The sequence below is a fragment of the Bradysia coprophila genome, unplaced genomic scaffold (assembly GCF_014529535.1).
Source record: "Bradysia coprophila strain Holo2 unplaced genomic scaffold, BU_Bcop_v1 contig_350, whole genome shotgun sequence".
Taxonomy (NCBI): domain Eukaryota; kingdom Metazoa; phylum Arthropoda; class Insecta; order Diptera; family Sciaridae; genus Bradysia; species Bradysia coprophila.
Window position 1 is genome coordinate 8,896,884 of NW_023503608.1, and position 20,048 is coordinate 8,916,931.

Here is a 20,048-nt window from a genome sequence, read left to right on the forward strand (position 1 = left end):
ATTTTCATTTTTGTTACTTTGTATCGTTTTTGTTTTTAAGAACTCATTGATCAATTTCCAGAGCACATGACATTCAAATTTTAATACATTGATCGTAACAAGATATTTGATTGACAAAAGTTCCCCAGTTAAAAGATTATTTTTTTGATGAAATTTGTAACTAAAAATGGATTAACATCTTTTTAATTCGTTCTTTTTTACATAATCCATGATGCACGGTACGGCCATGTTGTTGTTGTTGATTTTTTTTTTGATGTCCATAAAACATTATCATGTTGCTGAATGTTGGATGTTGTTGTATGTGGTTCTTCTTTCAATTTAATCTTTTTTGTTGTAGTTTTAATATCCATTTAGGCATTAAATATGTTATGCAAACGAACAATATAATATAATGTGTATATCCAACGACAATAAAAATGTTATTAAATATTGCGTGTAATAAAATCTGGATGATTACTGCTTGTGTGTTCATCTGAAATAATAAAAAAAATATTTTTTTTAAATAAATTTTATTGTTTCTGATATAATTTAATTTGTTGGAAATGGTTAAATAAGCTCACACTAATTCGACGCAGATAGAGAGAGAGAAACGTTGGTGGCAGAATTTATGATCTTAAAAGAACTGATTAGAGGTATCTTTACAAGATATTTAATAGCTGGGAAAGCGGTTTTATCGTGTTACGTCGAATATTTATGGAGTTAGATATTCGATTGGATTTTTTTTTCAAATTTATTTTTATTGCAATTGCATGGTTGCCTTTAAAATGAATACTATATAATAGCACTCCTAATCGTCACATATCTTTGGTGGTGGTGTTGTTCTTGAGTTAAACAGCCAGACATTGACATCGAAAATCAGTTATTTAGATACAGCAATCTACATTTTAATGATCAAAGTGGAATCGCCAGGTTGTTTGCGTTACGGTTACGAGTTGCTTTATGGATTCAATGTTAGAGATTTTAATCTATTCCCCGTCTCTATTTGCTTCACTTAGGTATTACGCTAGACAATCATTTGAAAGTATCAAATGTTTGAAGGTTTATGGAAAAACCAAATTGAGATTGAGTGAGACTATCCAACTGGATCAAGAAGTGATAGATGTAGCAAAATTCGTTTCATTTGACTTTTAAACCGAGTCAGAGTATGTATATTGACTCAACCAATAAATTTGCTGACACGACAAAAACAATCAAAAGCTCTAACTCTAAGTATAGTAAAATGCATGTTAAAAAATTTGAAGTACAAGATTAGAAGTCAACCGATTGGAAATACGTGTGTTAAATATAGAATGCAGGAACAGTGACATAACCAACTCTTTCGAAATAAGGTGCTGCTTTGTTATTTATTACGTGGAACAAAAAAGGTCATTAAAATAAACAAAAAAATAAAAAAAACCTAACACGCCTAAGTATGAATAACAACACTTTTCTCATTAAATCCCTTTCGCAAATATTCGTCTCATTATAAGTAGGCATTCCTAAAACATTCGATTTGAATACATATACCGGAAGACTACCCACCTGTTCGGTTCGGTAATACGATACTGAATCGAGAAGAAAAAAAAACAGTCGTCCAAAAAAACCCTTTTTCTCTCTCGACAACCGTCGTCCCACTCAAAATAAACAAACCGAAAAAAAGCTGTGATACGATGCCCGAAAATTGAATAAACAGACACTCAAAAAGGTATGAATCCAACATCAAAAAGGTTAATGAAGTGAATTGAGGTTTGACTGTAGAAAAAAAAGGTATAGTCAAAAGACACACAACCATCTTCTTTGGTATACTGGTATATTGTATTATATATGTCTAATGCATCGGACCAAAGGATAGATTTATTATTTAAATTAGAAAAATAAACTGTCAACAATCAATTTCGATTTTTTTTCTCTCGTCTTAAATGTTTTTTTATTTTATTTTATTTATTTTTTTCGGTTAAAAGTGTTATAGCGTTAGCGGCCGGCTTTTTAATAGTTTTTCTTTGTCGATTTCATGTATCTAATATTTCGTTTTATTTATAAATTTCATAAATTGGGTTTGTTTAGGCATTTTTTCCTCGTAGGGAAAAAAATGTGAAATAATTGAAGATGACAGGTTCGGTCAAACATTATAATTAATTTCATCGATTCGGTTGATTTTTCCCCAATCAATTTCTTCGTCGACTTTTTTTCCCCCGACACGTCAACAGTAATAATTTAATAATGATAACCATGTGGGCGTTTTAATATAATCGCCCAGTTGCAGGTTGATTCATAATTATTTAGTCATATATAGCCCGATATATTGACACCATCCATCCGTTTTCATTCATAATTTCAATATTTTTTTTGTCTTCATTTTTTTAAAAATATTTTATGATTGATTCGATGTGATTAAAAGATGTAAATTAATTTTGTGGTACATCAAAAGAATACAATTATTTAAATGGGAAATGGGATATGTAGACCGTACGTATATATTATCGTGCGTAGAATAAGACATGCGTTGACACATACGAGATTATCTATTTCATTAATTCAAAATTCAATTAAATTGTGAGAAGAAGTGTTAAAATGAAATTATAGAAAATTGTGATCATTATCGCATGTGCACCGTCAACACAGTATTTCAATTAAATGATTTCGTTGGTCATGGTTTTTGTATTCAAATAATTTTAATTTCCCACAAAATGTCGTTTCGACGATGAATTATTGTACAGTTTCCCATTTATACTACCTACACCGTTAATGACGTACTCTCAGAGAAGCACTAAATAAACAAAAACACCCTAAAGTGTCGAAAATAGCTTCAAATCATTTATCGAGCTTTAATCTTCCCGAAGGGCGTGATTATCGTTCCCATCGGGATACCAAAATATAAAAGGGGTCCGATTTGATAAGGAATAAATTTTGCTAGGAAAATGTTGATACCATTTTGCATGCATATACATGCGTGTTTTTCGTTTGGAGTAGAAGAATACCGTTTGTGCTTGTTACAGTTTCGTACTCATTACTTTAGTCGATACTTTTGTGCTTTTTCCTCTCTGTGTGACACAGAGGCACTTTATGCGGCAAGAAAACGGAACGTCGATGACTGCGACATTTAGATACATTTCCATGTTTCCGTACGAACATATTATTGTGTTGTGGATAACAAATTTCGAGTGATGGAAAACAATAGGATCAGCCTCAGGAAAATGTAAATGAATTTTCTTTAAAGTAGCACACTCTCGTCTCTCATCCATATTGATTGTGTATTTTCGGGCTGTTTATATTCACCCTTTTTGGATGTTAGCTAGGCATAGTATCTATAGTAGAATAATAACTCTTGTTTCATAGAGTGTGGTGTAATGCATGGAGGGTTTTTGGCATTACCGTTGCCATTTTATATATGTATACGTAGGATGTGAGACATAAAATTGAAATTGATTTGAAAAGTCTTCAGTACTTCACCCTCTCTAAAATACAATTTATGCACACAGCACATACTCCATATTATGTGGTATGATATATTATATTGTATATGGAGGTGTGGGCTTGTGTCGGTAATGTTACATAACTCATCTCAACATATAACCGTTGAATGAAATATTTTTTTATACTTTTGGTTTTAATAAAGTATTTCGATCCTCACAGTAAGTCGTAAACAATAAAAAAAATCGAAGGTCTCCATATCAACCACACAAATTGAAAACTAACTTAAAGGTTCAACTTTGGAAGAAAGACGTAAACCGTCCAACTGTTTGAGCAAAGAAGTACATGGAGAAATTTTTCAATACAGATCAATACGGAATGTAAAGTGCATTGGAGTTATGCTTTTTGAAATACAAGCCGGTGCCGGAATGACTTTACTAGGAAATCGGGTGATTTCCAAATGCACCTTTTGGTTTTCAAATGAAACTTTTCATTTTTTGGGCTTGTAGCTCCCGAAAGGATTTTTCGAACCAGTTCGGCTTTAACATCTCCACTTGACGCAACAAAATTTTAGAATCAGGTACATTAGCTATGGCCTTTTGGCAGCACAAAACGTATGACTCTCATGAAATCGGTTTAAAAAATCTCAATCGAACATAACAGAACTGGACATAATACAACAAACTTTCAATGACACAGCCAACATTTCTACATCAACAAAAAAAAGGTGAGAGATTATCCCGATAACTTTTCAGGTTTAAAGTCTGAATTATCGAGAAAAATAAAAAACAATGAAATGTTGAAAACCAGGAACAAAAAAGTAGACACCAATTCATTTCATCTGGATTTTCATCAATTAAAATTTTGTTGTCAAACGACTATCCTCTACATGAATTAAATTTTATTTTATCTACTTCTGAGCGGACTACAGTATTTCATTTGCCGCACCTCTAAAGGTCATCTATTAAAATTAAAAACAAAAAATAATAAAAAAAAATCGAAAAACTTCACAAATATTACATTGAGAATCGGCTGTGTCCAGAAAATTATTCAAATGCTCATCTCTGCCGTGTTAACGAAAAATAAAACCATTTAATATAAAAGGAGATATAAATGAGTGTCCATCTTCCATTTACCTTTTATTTTAAGTCCATTCATTCATTCAATGCGAGTTTTTTTTTTTTTTCATTCCTACGACTTCTACCATGAATTGCTCTTTCGGGAGATGTTGTCTGGTTTTAGTAAGTATATATATTATGTACACTGTCGGTGCATATCCGACAGGGCTTATACGTTTCATTATTCGTTCATCCCATCCCATTCAAGTATTCGATAAGAATCTTGGCTCGTTCGTCAATGTCGTTGGGTACCCTGTCTTACGGTGCCGATTGGAAAATTGTTACTTTGTATTTAGACGAAGAAAAAAAGTATTTCGGTGTAGATTTCGTTTCGTTTGTCATGTTGAATTATATTCTATTGAGCTATGCGAATCGAGTCGGTGAAAATACGACATTAAGAAAAACCAATTGTCAAAGTTATCAGAATAGTGGTAGCGCACTTTATGGCGTTCCATTGTGCAAAGTGATTATTATACACCTTTTTGAGATGCGATTTAATCAACGCAACTTCTGTTGAAATTCAACACCAAATGTTGCACATTTGCATTGAGTTTACAAACAAACAAAGTCAGAAATATATGATTCTCATTTGAATGTTTCCTACACCTGGATATGTGTGTACATGTACACACTGTGTGCCGTACCATCTTTATTTAAATTTTCATAAAATAAATTCGAAGATTTCAGATTAAAGAACAGCAATGTGGGATGTTTTTTACGGTCGTTCCATACTGAAATTTATTTTGTCGTTCGTTTTTTTTAAACTCTTCTTCTCATTTCGTTAATGTCTCCCTTTGTTATCACGAAAATGAATAGCTTTCAATTTGTTTTTAACGAATGTCTCGATATGATTACAATAAACATTTTATTTCGGATTCAGCTTTAATTAAGTTCTTTTTATATGGTCCCTCAACAGCAAAGAATTAGGAGGATTACAGTGAGAAAATGTCGTCATATCCATAACTCCCTCTCTTTCTCTCTCTCTATCTCTTAAAATAATTAAAATAATGTAAATACCAACCTTAAATCGAAGAGACTCCAAAATTATATTTCAAACAGGCGACACATAACCACTACCAATTTGTGAACTAAAAATGTAAAATTGAAATCTTAGTATTTTCCATTCTGCCATTCCGAAAATTTCATCAATCAAAAACCAGTATAGTCGAAAGAATTTACCTTTTGTAAAATGGCTTAAATGCAGCCGTATCCTGTTGTGGACTAGCCATCATATGTTGTGAATATTCTTGAGCTTTCTGTGGTGAATGCTGTTGCATTCGAGTAAAATTACCAACATAATTATTGGACCCAGGCGGCGAAGAGGAACTGTAACCATTGCTAGATTGATTCAAATTGTTGTTTGTCGTGCTTGTGTTGTTGTTGTTAATGCTGTTGTTTTGTTGATTATTGGTGTTATAACAAGTACCGGTCGTAGGGGTTTGTGTAAGCAGAGTACTCGCTACGCTGGGAAGCTTCAAGTTCGGTGGCGTTTGCGGCGGTGTGTCGGTTTGTACTTCTGGAAACCCCATCGATTGTTGTTGGTGTTGTAGGTGTTGTTGTTGTTGTTGCTGCTGCTGTTGATGTTGTTGTTGTTGTTGTGGGGAGTGTGTACTGCCGTTGGTGGAACTGCCGTTGGAATTCTGTTGTTGCAGATGCGTAGGGGTGATAGGCGTATTTGGATGTGGTTTGTGCTGTCCCGTCACTGGCATATTGGTGATATGATTGTTGTTGTTGTTGTTCGTATTGTAGTGATGAGACGCCCCTAGAAACCCCCCATAGCGAGAATACTGGGAATTCGCGAAATTGTCCATCATACCGCTGCTCATACCCATATTCTGCTGCGTATGATTGAGGGTATTCATGCCTACGCCACTCATATTCATTCCTGTATGGGCCCCACTGGCCGCCATCATCATGTCGGCGTTCGTCGAATGAGGATTGTGTGGATGGTAACCGCCGGTCATCCAAGCCGCTGACGGTGTTGTGCCGTGTTGTTGGTGTAGATGGTGAGCCTGTAGTGGTGGTGGTGTCTTGCATGCGGCTGTGTCTGCCAGGCTCCAGATTTTCGGCTTTGTTGCTGGAATTGGCACGCCACAGTCGCTGCTCGGTGGGTTTTTTGAACCGGATAATTCTTCTTTTATTCCGGGATAGGCTCCGAGCATTGCATGGTGATGATACGGCGGATGATGCGGAATATTTGTGTGTGGTATTGTGTGACCGAGAATACCATCCGGTTTACGATCGTCGTCCGTTAAATCATCATCATCGTCATCCTTACAATGTTCGGCTTTCACGTGATGTAATGAGTCTGAAATTGGAATTATTTGTTACAATTGAGTAAAAAAGTGGATAAATATTTAACGGCAAGCTTTCAAACGGCACATCATTGTCATTCATTGTTAAGACAAGATACAAATATATCAGACTTAAGGGCTCTTGTCTTGACTGCGAGTACACGCATAACCAAACATTTATTCAAACAATTTAACAACATAAGACCCATTGTGTTTCTCCTAATTCAAACAATATATCACTCCTTAAAGCCCTCTATTCTACTATGTATATCCACCATTATGTAATACATTAAGCAACACATAAACCAAATAATTTTGTTTCAGTTATTGTTGTTTCAAAGCATATTAGGAATCTCATTGATTTCGGTGTAAATTCGGTCTGTATATATTTTCTCAGTGCTGCTGCTGTGTGGATGTACAAGTGCGTTTAATTAAGTGATGCTTAACTTATTAATATTTATTCGAATAATATTTCCTTTATGGATTTAACGAGCTTAAGAATTACTTCCTAAAATATTGGGTCGTCGGAGAACATCAACTTAGATTACGTCTTATACGTACAATCGTTAGAACTTATTATTTCGATTATAAATGGACGGATGCATTCATAGCATATGCAGTTTCCTTCTAAGTCGAAATATTGATTTGTAAGGACAATATAAATCCTTTACGTTGAATGTGTATAACCAAAAATACCTTCACAAAACCTTAAACAACATTTCTGGAATTCCGAATAATTCGATATGCCAGATTCCACGTGAAAACCTGAACAGCAGCGAAGCAAGCCATCTTCATTTATTCCCTTCAAAAAGTCGTTTAAACGTACACGCACTGAATAATTCAATTAAATCTTAAAGACAAGCATATCACTTCGTCCAGATTTGTTCATAAAACCTTCTAACTGTATTCTGTTCGCACATTTTCACCCACCGCAGATTCTGTTTTATTTAACCTCTTTTACCTTTTAATGTGAAGATGAACAACACTAACTCACTTAAAGACAATATAATTTATCAAAAACAATGAACTGCAAATGATTTATTAATGAACATCCACAGTCAGCCTAACACTATTGATTTATCGTAACCGTAATTGTTCTATCCTCTTCACGGAATTAATTCGCCCATATAGAACCATACAATGTTCGGTGTGAGAGAGAGTATAATACTGCAAAGTAATAGTCGAACAACCCCTCAATGGTCTTTCTATTTTATTACATAAAATGAACAGCTAAATTATACCGAAAACAGTCTTACACTAAAAGGAATTCAATTATTTAAAAGGGAAAAAAATTTTTTGGTAAAGAGTAAAGGAAACCGTCGAGCGAAGTGTGTAATGTGGAGGGTTCAAAAACGAAAATCCGGAATTAAATAGTGCGAAAATTTTCATTTCATTTTCTTCGCAGATAGGGTTCGATTTAACCCCGAATCGTTGAAGAGATGGTGAGAATATTTTTTTTTTCATCGCCAGACTAGCGGAGAAAATGGTTGAGGTTAAAGTAATTTTTGTGGGGTAGTCCGTCCGCAGAGAGAGAGATATTGTATACATATTTTATAATTCTCTATTATGCACATATGAACAAAGTTGTGCGTTATACATAACATCCAGTTGAGGGGGAGGAATTTCGACTTTACTGTGGCATTGAATGCGTTACTCTATACACGTATTAATAAAATACAAACAAGTGGCGTTTTCACTTTGCTTAATCGGATAATGGATATTATTATCACACGCGGACCATTTAAGAGCTTCTATAGAGTAATTCATTTCATTGCAAACCTCCCCAAGCAGTGTACCATATAGTTTGTAGGGACGTTATTATCGTGTTGTGTAAGAGCCCCGATTTTACTTTTTATGTAGAACGATGGTACAGAGGATTTCGTTTTTTTTTTATTAAATACATTTATATTGCATGTGCGATAGAGGGTATTATTATAGTTAATTCACCGTATCAAATTGAAAAATAAGTTTATTCAGGATCAACGAGTTTTATTATGAGTTTTTCCGTTGAATTTCACTTGTTGAGAGAATATGTTTCTTTTATTTCGTCGTCGAGATGAAGATGTTATTTATTGAGGGTGGAAATGGAATCTGTTGTGTGGGACAATGTTGACCGTATGCACCACATATAGTGAAAACAATTGCGACTAGATAAAGTAGAGGTGTCAAATAAATATTGATCGATTGTTAGTTTCAACACTGGCTGAACTTCTGTGGCTAGATTAATCGATCATAAACATTGAAATGGAGAAGCGATGTCTACCGATTTTGTTGTATTATCTACCAGTCCGGTTGCTGTTGTGCTATAAAGTAAGCATATCTTGTCACAAACACACAGATAGAAATATTATCGCGGAACTGATAAGTCGATAAATGTTTAAAGATTTTTATTGCAGCACAGAGTGGCACAGAAGTTTTATGATGCATCAGTGAACAGACTATGTAGAATCTGTTGTTTCAGCAGAAAAGAAAATTGATTTCGCAAGAAATATTGTCCTTGATTGGGCGAACTAAAAATATTTTTTGCTTGAAAATCGTCATGAATGTGATACAGTGATACATCAATCGTATTTGTTTGACAAGCTCTGCTAATGCTTGATAATTAAGCACCGGACTGTAAATGCGTTGTTTTAGAGCCAAACTAAAGCAACAACAACAATGCAAACATTACGCCAACGATGAAATAGCACTAAAATTGACTTTTATATATTGAATCAAAGCCATATTATAGTCTCCAGGGGGTGCGTAAATATAATATTTATCCCGCACACATAAACAACACAAACAAATCCACCCTCTTTGTATACGCTGTTTATAATATAACTTACTTTTTGGCACACACAAAAAAAGTATATACAAAAATTGACTAGAGGGTAGAAAATGTGAAGTGATGAAGTTGATATTATTATTATTAAGTGAGACGTCGGGCTGTCTTTTAACTTTTATATGGTTAGTGATGGTATAGATACGGTTCTACGGTTTTCCCAGCTCGTTTTCGGAGTTTTGTGTGTGCACAGTAATGTAATGTATATATTGTCGGTTTGGATACAAAACACTCAGTAAAATATCACAGTCAAGAACGTAACGAAAAATACGCGTTATACTTTATGTGTGCTGTTTATATGTAAGCATAATACAGTGAGGGTCGACTTTACTCTGTTTGAATAAGATTTTTAAAGTTGTACACACGTGATAGACATGAGAATAGGGTAAATACTAAAGATGATATTGTTCCTCTGTTGTCAAATAAAATAAAAGGAAAGAAAAAGCACATCGACACATATATAAGTGGGAAACGTGAGAAAATTTATGGAGACAAATTTTCGAATAAATTGAATGTTGGATTGAATTGATGTATCAATTTAAATGGTCTCGAGAATTCACTTTAAATGGAATATTTGTATTTAAATCGCGATAGTGTCTAAGCATTAATTTGAATTCAACGCTTCTGCCAGGTATATAAATTGAAATTACAAACAAACATTTCTCTTGCTCAAAGAATCGTAACAAGAAAATCAATTTTAAAATGCGATTTCGACTTACCTTTGTGATCACGACTTCTGTCTTCCATTTCATCCTTATCTTTTTCATCGTCCGATATCATTGCATCATCATCGTCGTCGGTTTTATTTTTCGGCTCCCAAGTCATTTTATTTTCCTTTTTTAAACGGCGCCTGGCATTCGCAAACCACGTCGACACTTGCGTTAATGTCATTTTCGTTATAATTGCCAGCATTATCTTTTCGCCTTTTGTTGGATACGGATTTTTCTTGTGCTCATTTAACCATGCTTTTAATGTAGCTGTTGATTCTCTAGTTGCATTTTTTCGACGTGCCGCTAAATCGTAACCAGCACCGTATCTGAGAAAGACAGAGATACAATTAAAATGATTGATACATAAAGCTCGTAGCACGATTATAATTTCCAGTCATGACAACATTCTATACGAGAGCGAGAAGACTAATTCGGATTTTATTATTTATTTCTATTGAAGAAAGTCTCCAACGGTTTTATTTCGTGCAGCACAAAGAAAATATACCGAAAATAAACCGAAGAGAAAAATATTCATCTCCCAGGAGAAATGATTTATGTGGTCAGACTGAGTCCAAGGACAATAAATTATTTGAAAACAAAAAAAAAGTATTTAAGAAATGGTCTTTTTTATTCTTCTCAGTTCTAAAAAACACCATGGAAGCAATTTGTATGAATTGTGTAGATAGTATGTTTAGGCTGAACATAGTAGAGATTCATGTAATTTCGGATAAAAAAGTCATAACTTCAATCTTTGTTTCTGTTGTTTAAAATCACTTAAAATCTTTTACTTCAATAGGTTTAGCTTTTAGCATACATTTTGTTATAAAAGAAGAGAGGCAGAAGCTCATCGTCTATTTCTGTCGTCGTTGTCGATAGCAGATGTTTAAGTCTACAGTTACCTTGAGATAGTCACATCTATGATGTGTTGATATGGTATTAACCGAAAACGAAATAAAAATGGAGGACAGTTCATAAGAAATGAAGAAAATTTGATTCGATTTCAAAGAAAACTTGAACCGAGGGCCATATATTCATAGAAAATCCTTTGTCAGTCAAAAAAAAATCCTTCAAAGTTTTACGAAGAAAATCCTCAGTCAATTTTAGAGAAAATCTTCAAGAAAATCCTCAAGAAAATCCACAAGAAAATCCACCAAATCATAGAAAAACTTTAAAAGGCTCAAGAAAATCAAATCAAAAGAAGAAGATCCTTGAATCATTACGAACCAGTAAAAAATCTTTGGAAAATGATAGGACAATCCTTGAAAATCCTCAGAGGATTGTCTCTTCGAAAATCCTTTGTCAAGGAAATTTAAAAATATCTCGACTTGAACTGAAAGAAAAACTATTAAATCAGGACCAAAAAACCTTGACAGATTCGTTAACCTCTTAGAGTTTTTTTAGTGTATTGTTAATCACCATACTCTGCATGTATGTTAATCTACTATCATTCACATTTTGTAATCCATGCCGACAGTGCAGCTTACGTATTTCTTGTCGAAAGGTGTTGTAAAAACCAACTATAGTTGCAATACACATGTCATAAATTCTAATTTATATAATGAGCATTTATTCGGCATGTCAGCAACTCATCTGTCATGTCGATGTCGGACTTCTCCACCTTTACTTTCATAAAATCATAAATTATTTGCTTCGATAGAAAAGTAAATTTCCAAAGTACATAAATAAGAAATCAGTCATGAACCATTGTTTACATTATTAATTAGTTTATTTTATTACGGTTTGTTTTCCATGGTGTGATCCATTAGACTCCACTTGACCGTTAAGCAGCTAAGCATACATGAAGTTTTTACTATATATAATAGACACACGAAGTTATAGATTTCATTTATAAATAATTTTGTGTTTCTCATGAATCGGCGTGTAGGTGTGTTTTGCTACTTTGATAAAATGCTCACAAATAAAGTATATATTGGTAGAGGACCCCTGGCTTTTTGGGTTTTGGTAAATATAAATGAAGATTAACTGTGAATGAATCCTTATCAAACCTACTTATATCCTACCTAACGGCTGCTAACCATTCTTGCATAAGAACATCAAAATTTTCCATGGTTTTTGCTTCAATTTAAAAAAAAACTTCCCATTAAGTTAATATCCATATTGGCATGTAATTTTAATCACCATTTGAACATCAAATGTGGAATAATATGTCATATGGATGAATGTTACATACATTTTAATATTATAAAATAAATACGAAACAAATTTCATGCATCTCTGTACATACATATACGCCGCATAATAATGCAACGCATAATTTTATGGAAACTAAAACTTGGAAGACTCGTTTTATTATCAGATATAAGGTGCGATTTTATATTACACACAATTTTACAGAATATTTTTATAAAATGAATGTGGAAAAAAGCGAATATTTATAAATAATTTATGGAAGTTGAAGTACCTAATGGAATTTTTTATATTTGCACAAAAAAATATAAATCATTTAGTGCGTTGCGTTAACGCACAAAGATAACGATTGAATGCGCTTTTAAGATCCATGGGAATTGACTAATTTATTATACGCATAGTCATTTCAGAAACTGGCTATGAACGGTCTTATATGGTTAAGTGATATTATATTGTTATGTTTTTCCAACCAACTTTATGGTATTTAGTTTGATCAATTGATACGTAAAATAAGGAGTTGCAAAAAAAACGATCTCCTCATTATTTTTGTGAGAAATATCATGCCGTGGAAAAGATTCCTTTACTTCTAATTGTTCTATCTGCCGTTCTAGAATGTCTTTTATATCCTGTTTGTGCGATGATTTACTGTGTGAGGTCTATGATGGTCAATCATCTTAAATTTTATTAAATAGAACTTGTTTGTTATAAGATAGCCTTTCAAAGACTGTACGCAATCAGCAGTGTTATAATTGAGTCTATTACATCGTTTAATGTAACACGTTCTAAGAGATTGATGCTAAATCTTTTACTTCATTTCTTTTAAAATGCTTTTCGCTTATGTTTGTTGTTGTTATTGGTAACAGATGACTAACCGTTAATTACACATAAAGGCGAAATAAAGAAATGCAAAGCAATTTCTTTTCGTTAATACCTTAATCCTCGTAGCAAATCGCTACTTCCTATCGACGCGACGTATATAAACAAAACAAACCATCCATTTCACCTACTTTGCAGCTAATTCCTTTTTCGCAATTTGAATCTTTGAACTTGTTTTGTTTGTTTTTTTTTGATTTCTGATAATAATGTCTTTTATCTGATAAGGAACTGCGGAATTGATTAAACGAAGATATAAAGGAGCCGATAGTTTATTTTTATAATGAGTCGAAGCATTCACTGTAAAACCGTTGAAATGAAGGCTACATTTTGGAATATATTTACTTTCATAATTTTGGTAATTAATTTTAGAAGAAATTTGATATCTAATAGTTAGGAGCGTGAGGATAGTGAAACTAGTGTATATTTACTGTCGTTAATATATTGAATTTTTAAAAGTGAATATATCGTCTGTACAAGATCTCTGACCTAGCACTAAATACATTTGCATTCAAGAATTGTTGAACCGTTTATGGGTTTCAACAAATTTAAAGTAAATCACTTGGCTACGAGTACAAACCGGTTGTGTTGGGAACAACCTATGACTTTGTCTTTCGTTTGCTATTACAAACAAAAGAGAAGACAAAATATCGCTTGTGCTCGTAATTATCACATTTTCCTAGTGCATTAACTGTAATTTTAAAAACTGCGAACAAAATTGATTATCGACTACGATTATGAAATCAATCAACGTATATCCAAGAGCCGAAATAAATCGTAAAACAAAATATTTTTAACTCAAAGATAACATTTTTTATTGTATTAGCTACAACATGCGTCATCATACGCAAACCGCATTGAGCCACAAAATACCCGTCACAGAGCTATAATTGTGGGGGCTGGCCTTGCGGGATATTCTGCAGCAGCCAAATTACTTGAGAATGAATTCGATGACATATTAGTACTTGAAGCTGAAAATCGGACCGGAGGACGAGTCCACACTGTTCCATTACATGGCGATCGCATCGATATGGGTAGAGCAAATTTTTTTTTTTTTGAATCAGAACTGATTAATTGATTATAAACAATAGGAGCACAATGGCTACATGGGCAGGGAGGAAATATAATTTACGAAATGATCGGGACAAATTTTACGTTCGGTGATAGTACATTTGAGAACGCAACATACTATTTTTCCCAATCGAATGGAGTTCCCGAAAATCAAAATCAAATTAATCAATTGGCGTTGTTGTCGGAAGAAATCATGGATGTCGTCTATGACCCGAACTACTTTGGTACTTTCGGAAGTTTTTTCGTTAATAGATATTGGGCCCAATTGAGGGCAACTGCATATAATTCCATTCCATGGAGACTATGCTTGCAAGTACAAAACTTCTTTCACACTTATATTAACAACTATTTTGGGACGGAAAGTTGGTTTGATATATCAATTGAGGTCTATTCCACGCATAATGACACGACGGGCAGTCAGTGGGTCACGTGGAGAAATGAAGGATTTTCAACGGTTTTTGAATTCTTATCTGTAAGGCTTCACTGTTTGTTTCATCAATTTACTTTTGATTGATCGCCTTAAAACTTTAGCGAAAACGTCCAGATCCAGCTTATCATTTAGATGTGGAAAGCAAAATATTGTTAAACAAGGAAGTCGAAAATATCGATTGGGATGGAGATGTCATAAATTTGCACTGCACCGACGATACTACATATTCCGCAGATTACGTAATATTTACTGGGTCCCTTGGCGTTTTAAAGCACCGGCATGACACACTCTTTACTCCAGAATTGCCCGATCGTAAAATTTCGGCTATAGAACATAGTGAATATGGATCTCTTGAAAAGATATTCCTGGAATTCTCTGCACCATTTTGGGACACTAGCGAAAATTTTGCTCAGTTTTCAATTCTCTGGACGCAAGAAGATGTAATGGAATTACTAGGAACACCACAGGAATGGTATGTGCTAAATTAAGTATTTAAACCTTAAACACCTTTTAATATTATCGTTATTGCAGGTTAATCAATATTGCTTACTTTCGACGAGTCGACGCATTCCCGAATCTTCTAGGAACGTTCTTTATCGGAGCAAGAATACCCGACTTTGATTCATTCAATGAGACGAGAATAATTACTGATTGTCAGTGGTTGCTTTCAAGAATAACGAGACAAACCGTTCCACAGCCGATAAACGTTTTACGAAGCGATTGGATAACTCAGAGAAATTTTCGAGGATCTTATTCGGTCTTTACAATGAACTCTGCGCACCATGGAGCTAGCCCGTCTGTATTAGCCGAACCAGTGCACGATTCAAATGGAAGACCAAGAATATTTTTCGCCGGAGAGCACACAAGCGCTGAATTTTCAGGGTATTCTAATGGAGCTGTCGAAACCGGCTACAGGGCTGCTGAAGAGGTTTTAGAACGACCTAGCAGCGGTACTAAAATTACGTCACAGTATCCAATTCTCTTGATTTTTGTGGTATACTTTGTTAAGTATTTGGCACTTTGATCGTCAGGTGCTGTGAGCTTTTAAATTTAGTGAAGCGTTTAGATTGAACTTGAGGTACCCATGAGAAACTTATCATCAGTTATTGATAGTAACGACCTGCAATTATTGTGACATTATAAAGCAACATGTGTGTAAAAACGAATTAAGTAAAACATTTTGTATCAAACACTGTTCTTTAAATGAGTCATTATGAGATTTCTTGTCTAATGATTCAGAATTTCAGAAATTAATAGCGAAGCAAAACAAGTAGCTCAAATAATATCTTATTGGCTAGTCACATTGTCCTTATCAAAATTGCTGGTACAATATACGATAATGATATCAAGCGGCGCTAACTCAGCTAAGATTTGCAGATTTGCAAACAGCAATTCCAATGAATCTTATCTCGGTAAAAAAGTAAAACAGTCACGCTGCAGAGACTGCTTCAAACCGAATCATACTACTTCCCAGATCTAAATTTAGTCAGGGTATACGATATAACACACTTCACTATCATCACCGTTATCTATTTGTCTTCTATTTTTATTTAATGCACATACTGGTAAAAAAAATGGTTATTATTACGATTATGACAATGATAAATAATTTTATCAGACTTTTCGGAAAGTAAAATAAAAATATCAAATGACAAAAAAGCGAACAGAAAAAAAAATAATAAAAAAATCCCGTCGATTCGAATGCCAATATAAAGAATGATTTGACGATATCACGAAGGATTGCATGCGTGCGTATTTTGCGCGCCGCTAACACAGATTTGATGTCACATTATTATTGTGTACGATTCACACAGGGTGTGTTTATGTGAAGCCATAAATTACACCTTATAAACATGAAAGGTGATCGGAAATGTTTAAAACTGTGGTGTAGTTGTATGGTTTTGGGCGAATTATTTTGTCTTTATTATTTTACATTTAAATATCAGAGGCATATATTGATCGGCTGACAGAAAAAGAAAATTTTATTGGTAGACGTTTACGAAGACGCTGAGTGGATTTCATTGAGCTGTAATTTGGGAGACAGCAATAATGGAATGATTTGTCGCCGCTGTTAAAGATCTCTTTCGAATGAATATTATTATAACGCGAAACTTTTGCGAGCGAAACCGAATCCCATCAATATCAATTTTAATTATAACTAATTTTTTACTGTCAAAATATTACCGAACCTCCTCTAAATTATATTATTTTATGAAATGTGTGAACTGAAGAAAAATCAATAACAATTTTAAATTAATAAATATCACGCTACAAATAAATTTTAATTTTATTATATATGGCTGGTGTCCATAATTTATTCATTTTAAATTCTATGCAATATTTCACAGAAACAAGATAATACCTTGCGTGTTTTGTGTGATTATTAAAATGCACATGCTTTTGCATTATTACGGCTTATACGTTTATAATTCAGAAAAATTAACAATCATAATTTTTTTCCTTCTCTCTGTGATAATACGAATTAATAAAATGCGATTATTTTCCATACGAATGTGACGATTGTTTTGTTAAATTCTAGCGTCATTGATTATTATTGTCGTCGTTCCGCTTTTATGGCACGCGGCCATATTCAACAGGGAGACTTTTTTCATCATTGACCCTGCGCTAATTCTGCCATGAAAGAAAAGTTCACAAAAACGGTCTTCTTTCTCGTCGCCCTTGAGATTGTATCCTAAGGCATTTATTGAGATAAGAAATAAAATAAATTTTAATTGGAGACGCTCTGGTCTAGCTACTTGAATGTCTGGGGTAGAATAGAACGATTAAGAGCGTAATATAGGCGAAACAGTGAGTGGTTCGTAACTAAAGTAATGAGGGCTCGTAAACTGACCTGTTGACAACACTTTTCTTCTATTTTGATGTGCACCTGCGTATCAATAAAATAAACAATCATCAAGGTGAGACATTGTCAATATGAGACACAGGAGAAGAGTTTCACATGCAGTTATGAGCTCAAAACAGTATACGAGAATTGCACCCTTTAGAAGATTTTTGCGGGGCAGTGCTCCCCATGAAACAAGTGCACAGTTAAAACATTTCGTTAAAGAGTAGCTACCAAAACAGTTTTCTAATATTGATTTTCGTTAGGAGGAGGACAGAAAAGTAATTTTGCCTCGAATGAACATAACAAAGGTCGGCTCCTCTGCCCGAAAATGAATTTTAAGCACTGGAGGACAAACAAACCCATGTCCCCAACTTAGACTTTGTTTTCATTAGATTTTTTTGAAGTCAATTAAAGCAGATTGAAGATGTTTTTCAACTTAGACCCTAAATTCTGAAAATTTAAATGTCAATCTACTACTTCAAAAGCCAAACATTAATTTTTCGTTATCACAAGGCAAAAAACAAAGCTCCAAACAATTACGTAAGCCTTCGAAAAATGGGCTTTAACGCTCATGTCGGTCGATGAAGTATTTCACGAGGGGGCAGTGAGTTAAAAAAAATCTTAATAGAGCCTAGTTTTCCAAGGACCTGCTTATAAAAATTAATTAATCGATGATCAATATATCCGATTTGTATTCTTTATGCATGGCAAATTAATAATCGTTAAAATTTATGGAAAAAATGCCATGGGTTCTTTCGTTTACCATACAAGTTATCTCGTTTACGTTTTATGTCTATTAAATGCAACCAATGCTCATATTCATAAGCATTGTTGCATACCGTTGAGAGCTAATGCACACCGTAAACACATTTTTGTTCAAACAGCATAAAAATCCATAACGCTATAAATCTCTGTATGAATAGCGGTAGCATTGAATTTGATCACGATTTTTGTTTTTCGTATAAATTTTGTGTTTTTTTTTAAAGAAATGTATTTAATAAAGGTGCGAAGTATAGTTTTCGAAATATAAAACAACAAGAATGTGAAATTTAATTTCAAATTGAAACTTTGAAATCATTGGAAAAATGGTTTGTTTGTTTATTTGCTTGTTAAGAGAACATGATTTTCAATTATTTATTATCGAAATTGCGTTACCATAAGTCATTCATTTGACTGGGCATTGACTACCAATTTACTAAATAAATGATTGGTTAAACTCTTGCTACGTTTCATATTCAAAGGAAAAAATTCCATCACAACACCTTATGCATATGCCATTCCCAAAGTTGAAAAACAACCCTTAAGCATTCAATCTGAACGTGTACTGTGCAAGCCTCAAAAACAGCGTCTTTTATTCGTTTAAATCTCAAAAGACCACTTCAGTGTGAAATCTCTATTATTGCCAAAAATCGATCGATTACAATTTTATTACGACAACAGCACAAGTACAAATGTATAGTGTTGTTCGCCATTTTGTTTCAATTCATCTAAAGTACGAACTAAACATGTTTTTCTATATGTAAAATTAAATGTACAAAAAAAGAGATAGTGTAGGCCAGGAGATGACGGAAATTTACCATTCCAGCAATGTATGGTGGATAATAATGGAAAAAAGAAGTACATACATACGACCATACATATATACACGCAGGCGCTACAAACGGATTTGAGTTAAATGTACTCTGTATATACATAGTTTAACTACAACATAACAGTAGCTTTCCCCAACTTCCTGTTTCACTTTACATAACACAGAGAGTGATAAACATCAGCCATTCCATATGGTATAGCTAAGGATACATATTTATGTGCACATAGGACCTTATGTACAACAACAAAAGCTTTCTGAAAAGGATATACAGTACACTACGACTAAATGTTGAGACTTGAATTTTTATACAATGTTCTGTCTACCGAATGTGTATTATATACGATTGCAGTGGTTTTCTGGAATGTCAGCCAAAATATTTTTGTTTTGCCAGAGAAACGAGCATAAATTACACAAAGTCGAAATCGGAAAGTTTTGATTCAAATCTCAGATTGTATTCAGATATTCGATATCTTGAATTTGAATGAAACCTAAATACTTAATTCGTGGAAAGCTTCTGCGCATTTTTTTTGCCGTACAAGAATTCAAGATTTTTATTTTCGTTATTACTTTCCTTGCACATACGTCGGTATAATGTACACACAATCAGCCAGTGTTTGTAAATGAAATTTTGTAATTTTATTGATTTTTACTTGTATTAGAATTTTGATAATTTATTTCAGCATAGCGCAGTACTGTTGCTGAAACAAAACGCTCATTATGCTCTACTGCTGTATTACAATTCAATCTCTTCAAA

At 33.7% G+C, this 20,048-nt stretch overlaps 2 protein-coding genes across 4 annotated transcripts in view; one reads left to right on the forward strand and one right to left on the reverse strand.

The window, feature by feature from the left end:
* Positions 1–242: 242 nt before the first annotated feature.
* The window catches only part of LOC119080687 (homeobox protein araucan), a 75,479-nt gene continuing 55,673 nt past the window's right edge, over positions 243–20,048 (reverse strand). For all 3 annotated transcript variants that reach the window (XM_037189125.1, XM_037189123.1, XM_037189124.1), the window contains exons 4-7: positions 10,346–10,662; positions 5,688–6,816; positions 5,530–5,596; positions 243–472 (exon numbers count right to left, since the gene is read on the reverse strand). In XM_037189125.1, the coding sequence (XP_037045020.1) occupies positions 5,560–5,596; positions 5,688–6,816; positions 10,346–10,662 (1,483 nt within the window). In that variant the 3' untranslated portion in view covers positions 243–472; positions 5,530–5,559. The remainder of the gene's footprint in view (positions 473–5,529; positions 5,597–5,687; positions 6,817–10,345; positions 10,663–20,048) is intronic.
* On the forward strand, positions 13,571–16,048 carry LOC119080706 (protein anon-37Cs-like). Its single transcript, XM_037189166.1, has 5 exons — positions 13,571–13,715; positions 14,184–14,391; positions 14,449–14,900; positions 14,960–15,330; positions 15,390–16,048. The coding sequence occupies exons 1-5, from the start codon at positions 13,641–13,643 to the stop codon at positions 15,880–15,882; spliced, it is 1,599 nt and encodes a 532-aa protein (XP_037045061.1). The 5' UTR covers positions 13,571–13,640; the 3' UTR covers positions 15,883–16,048.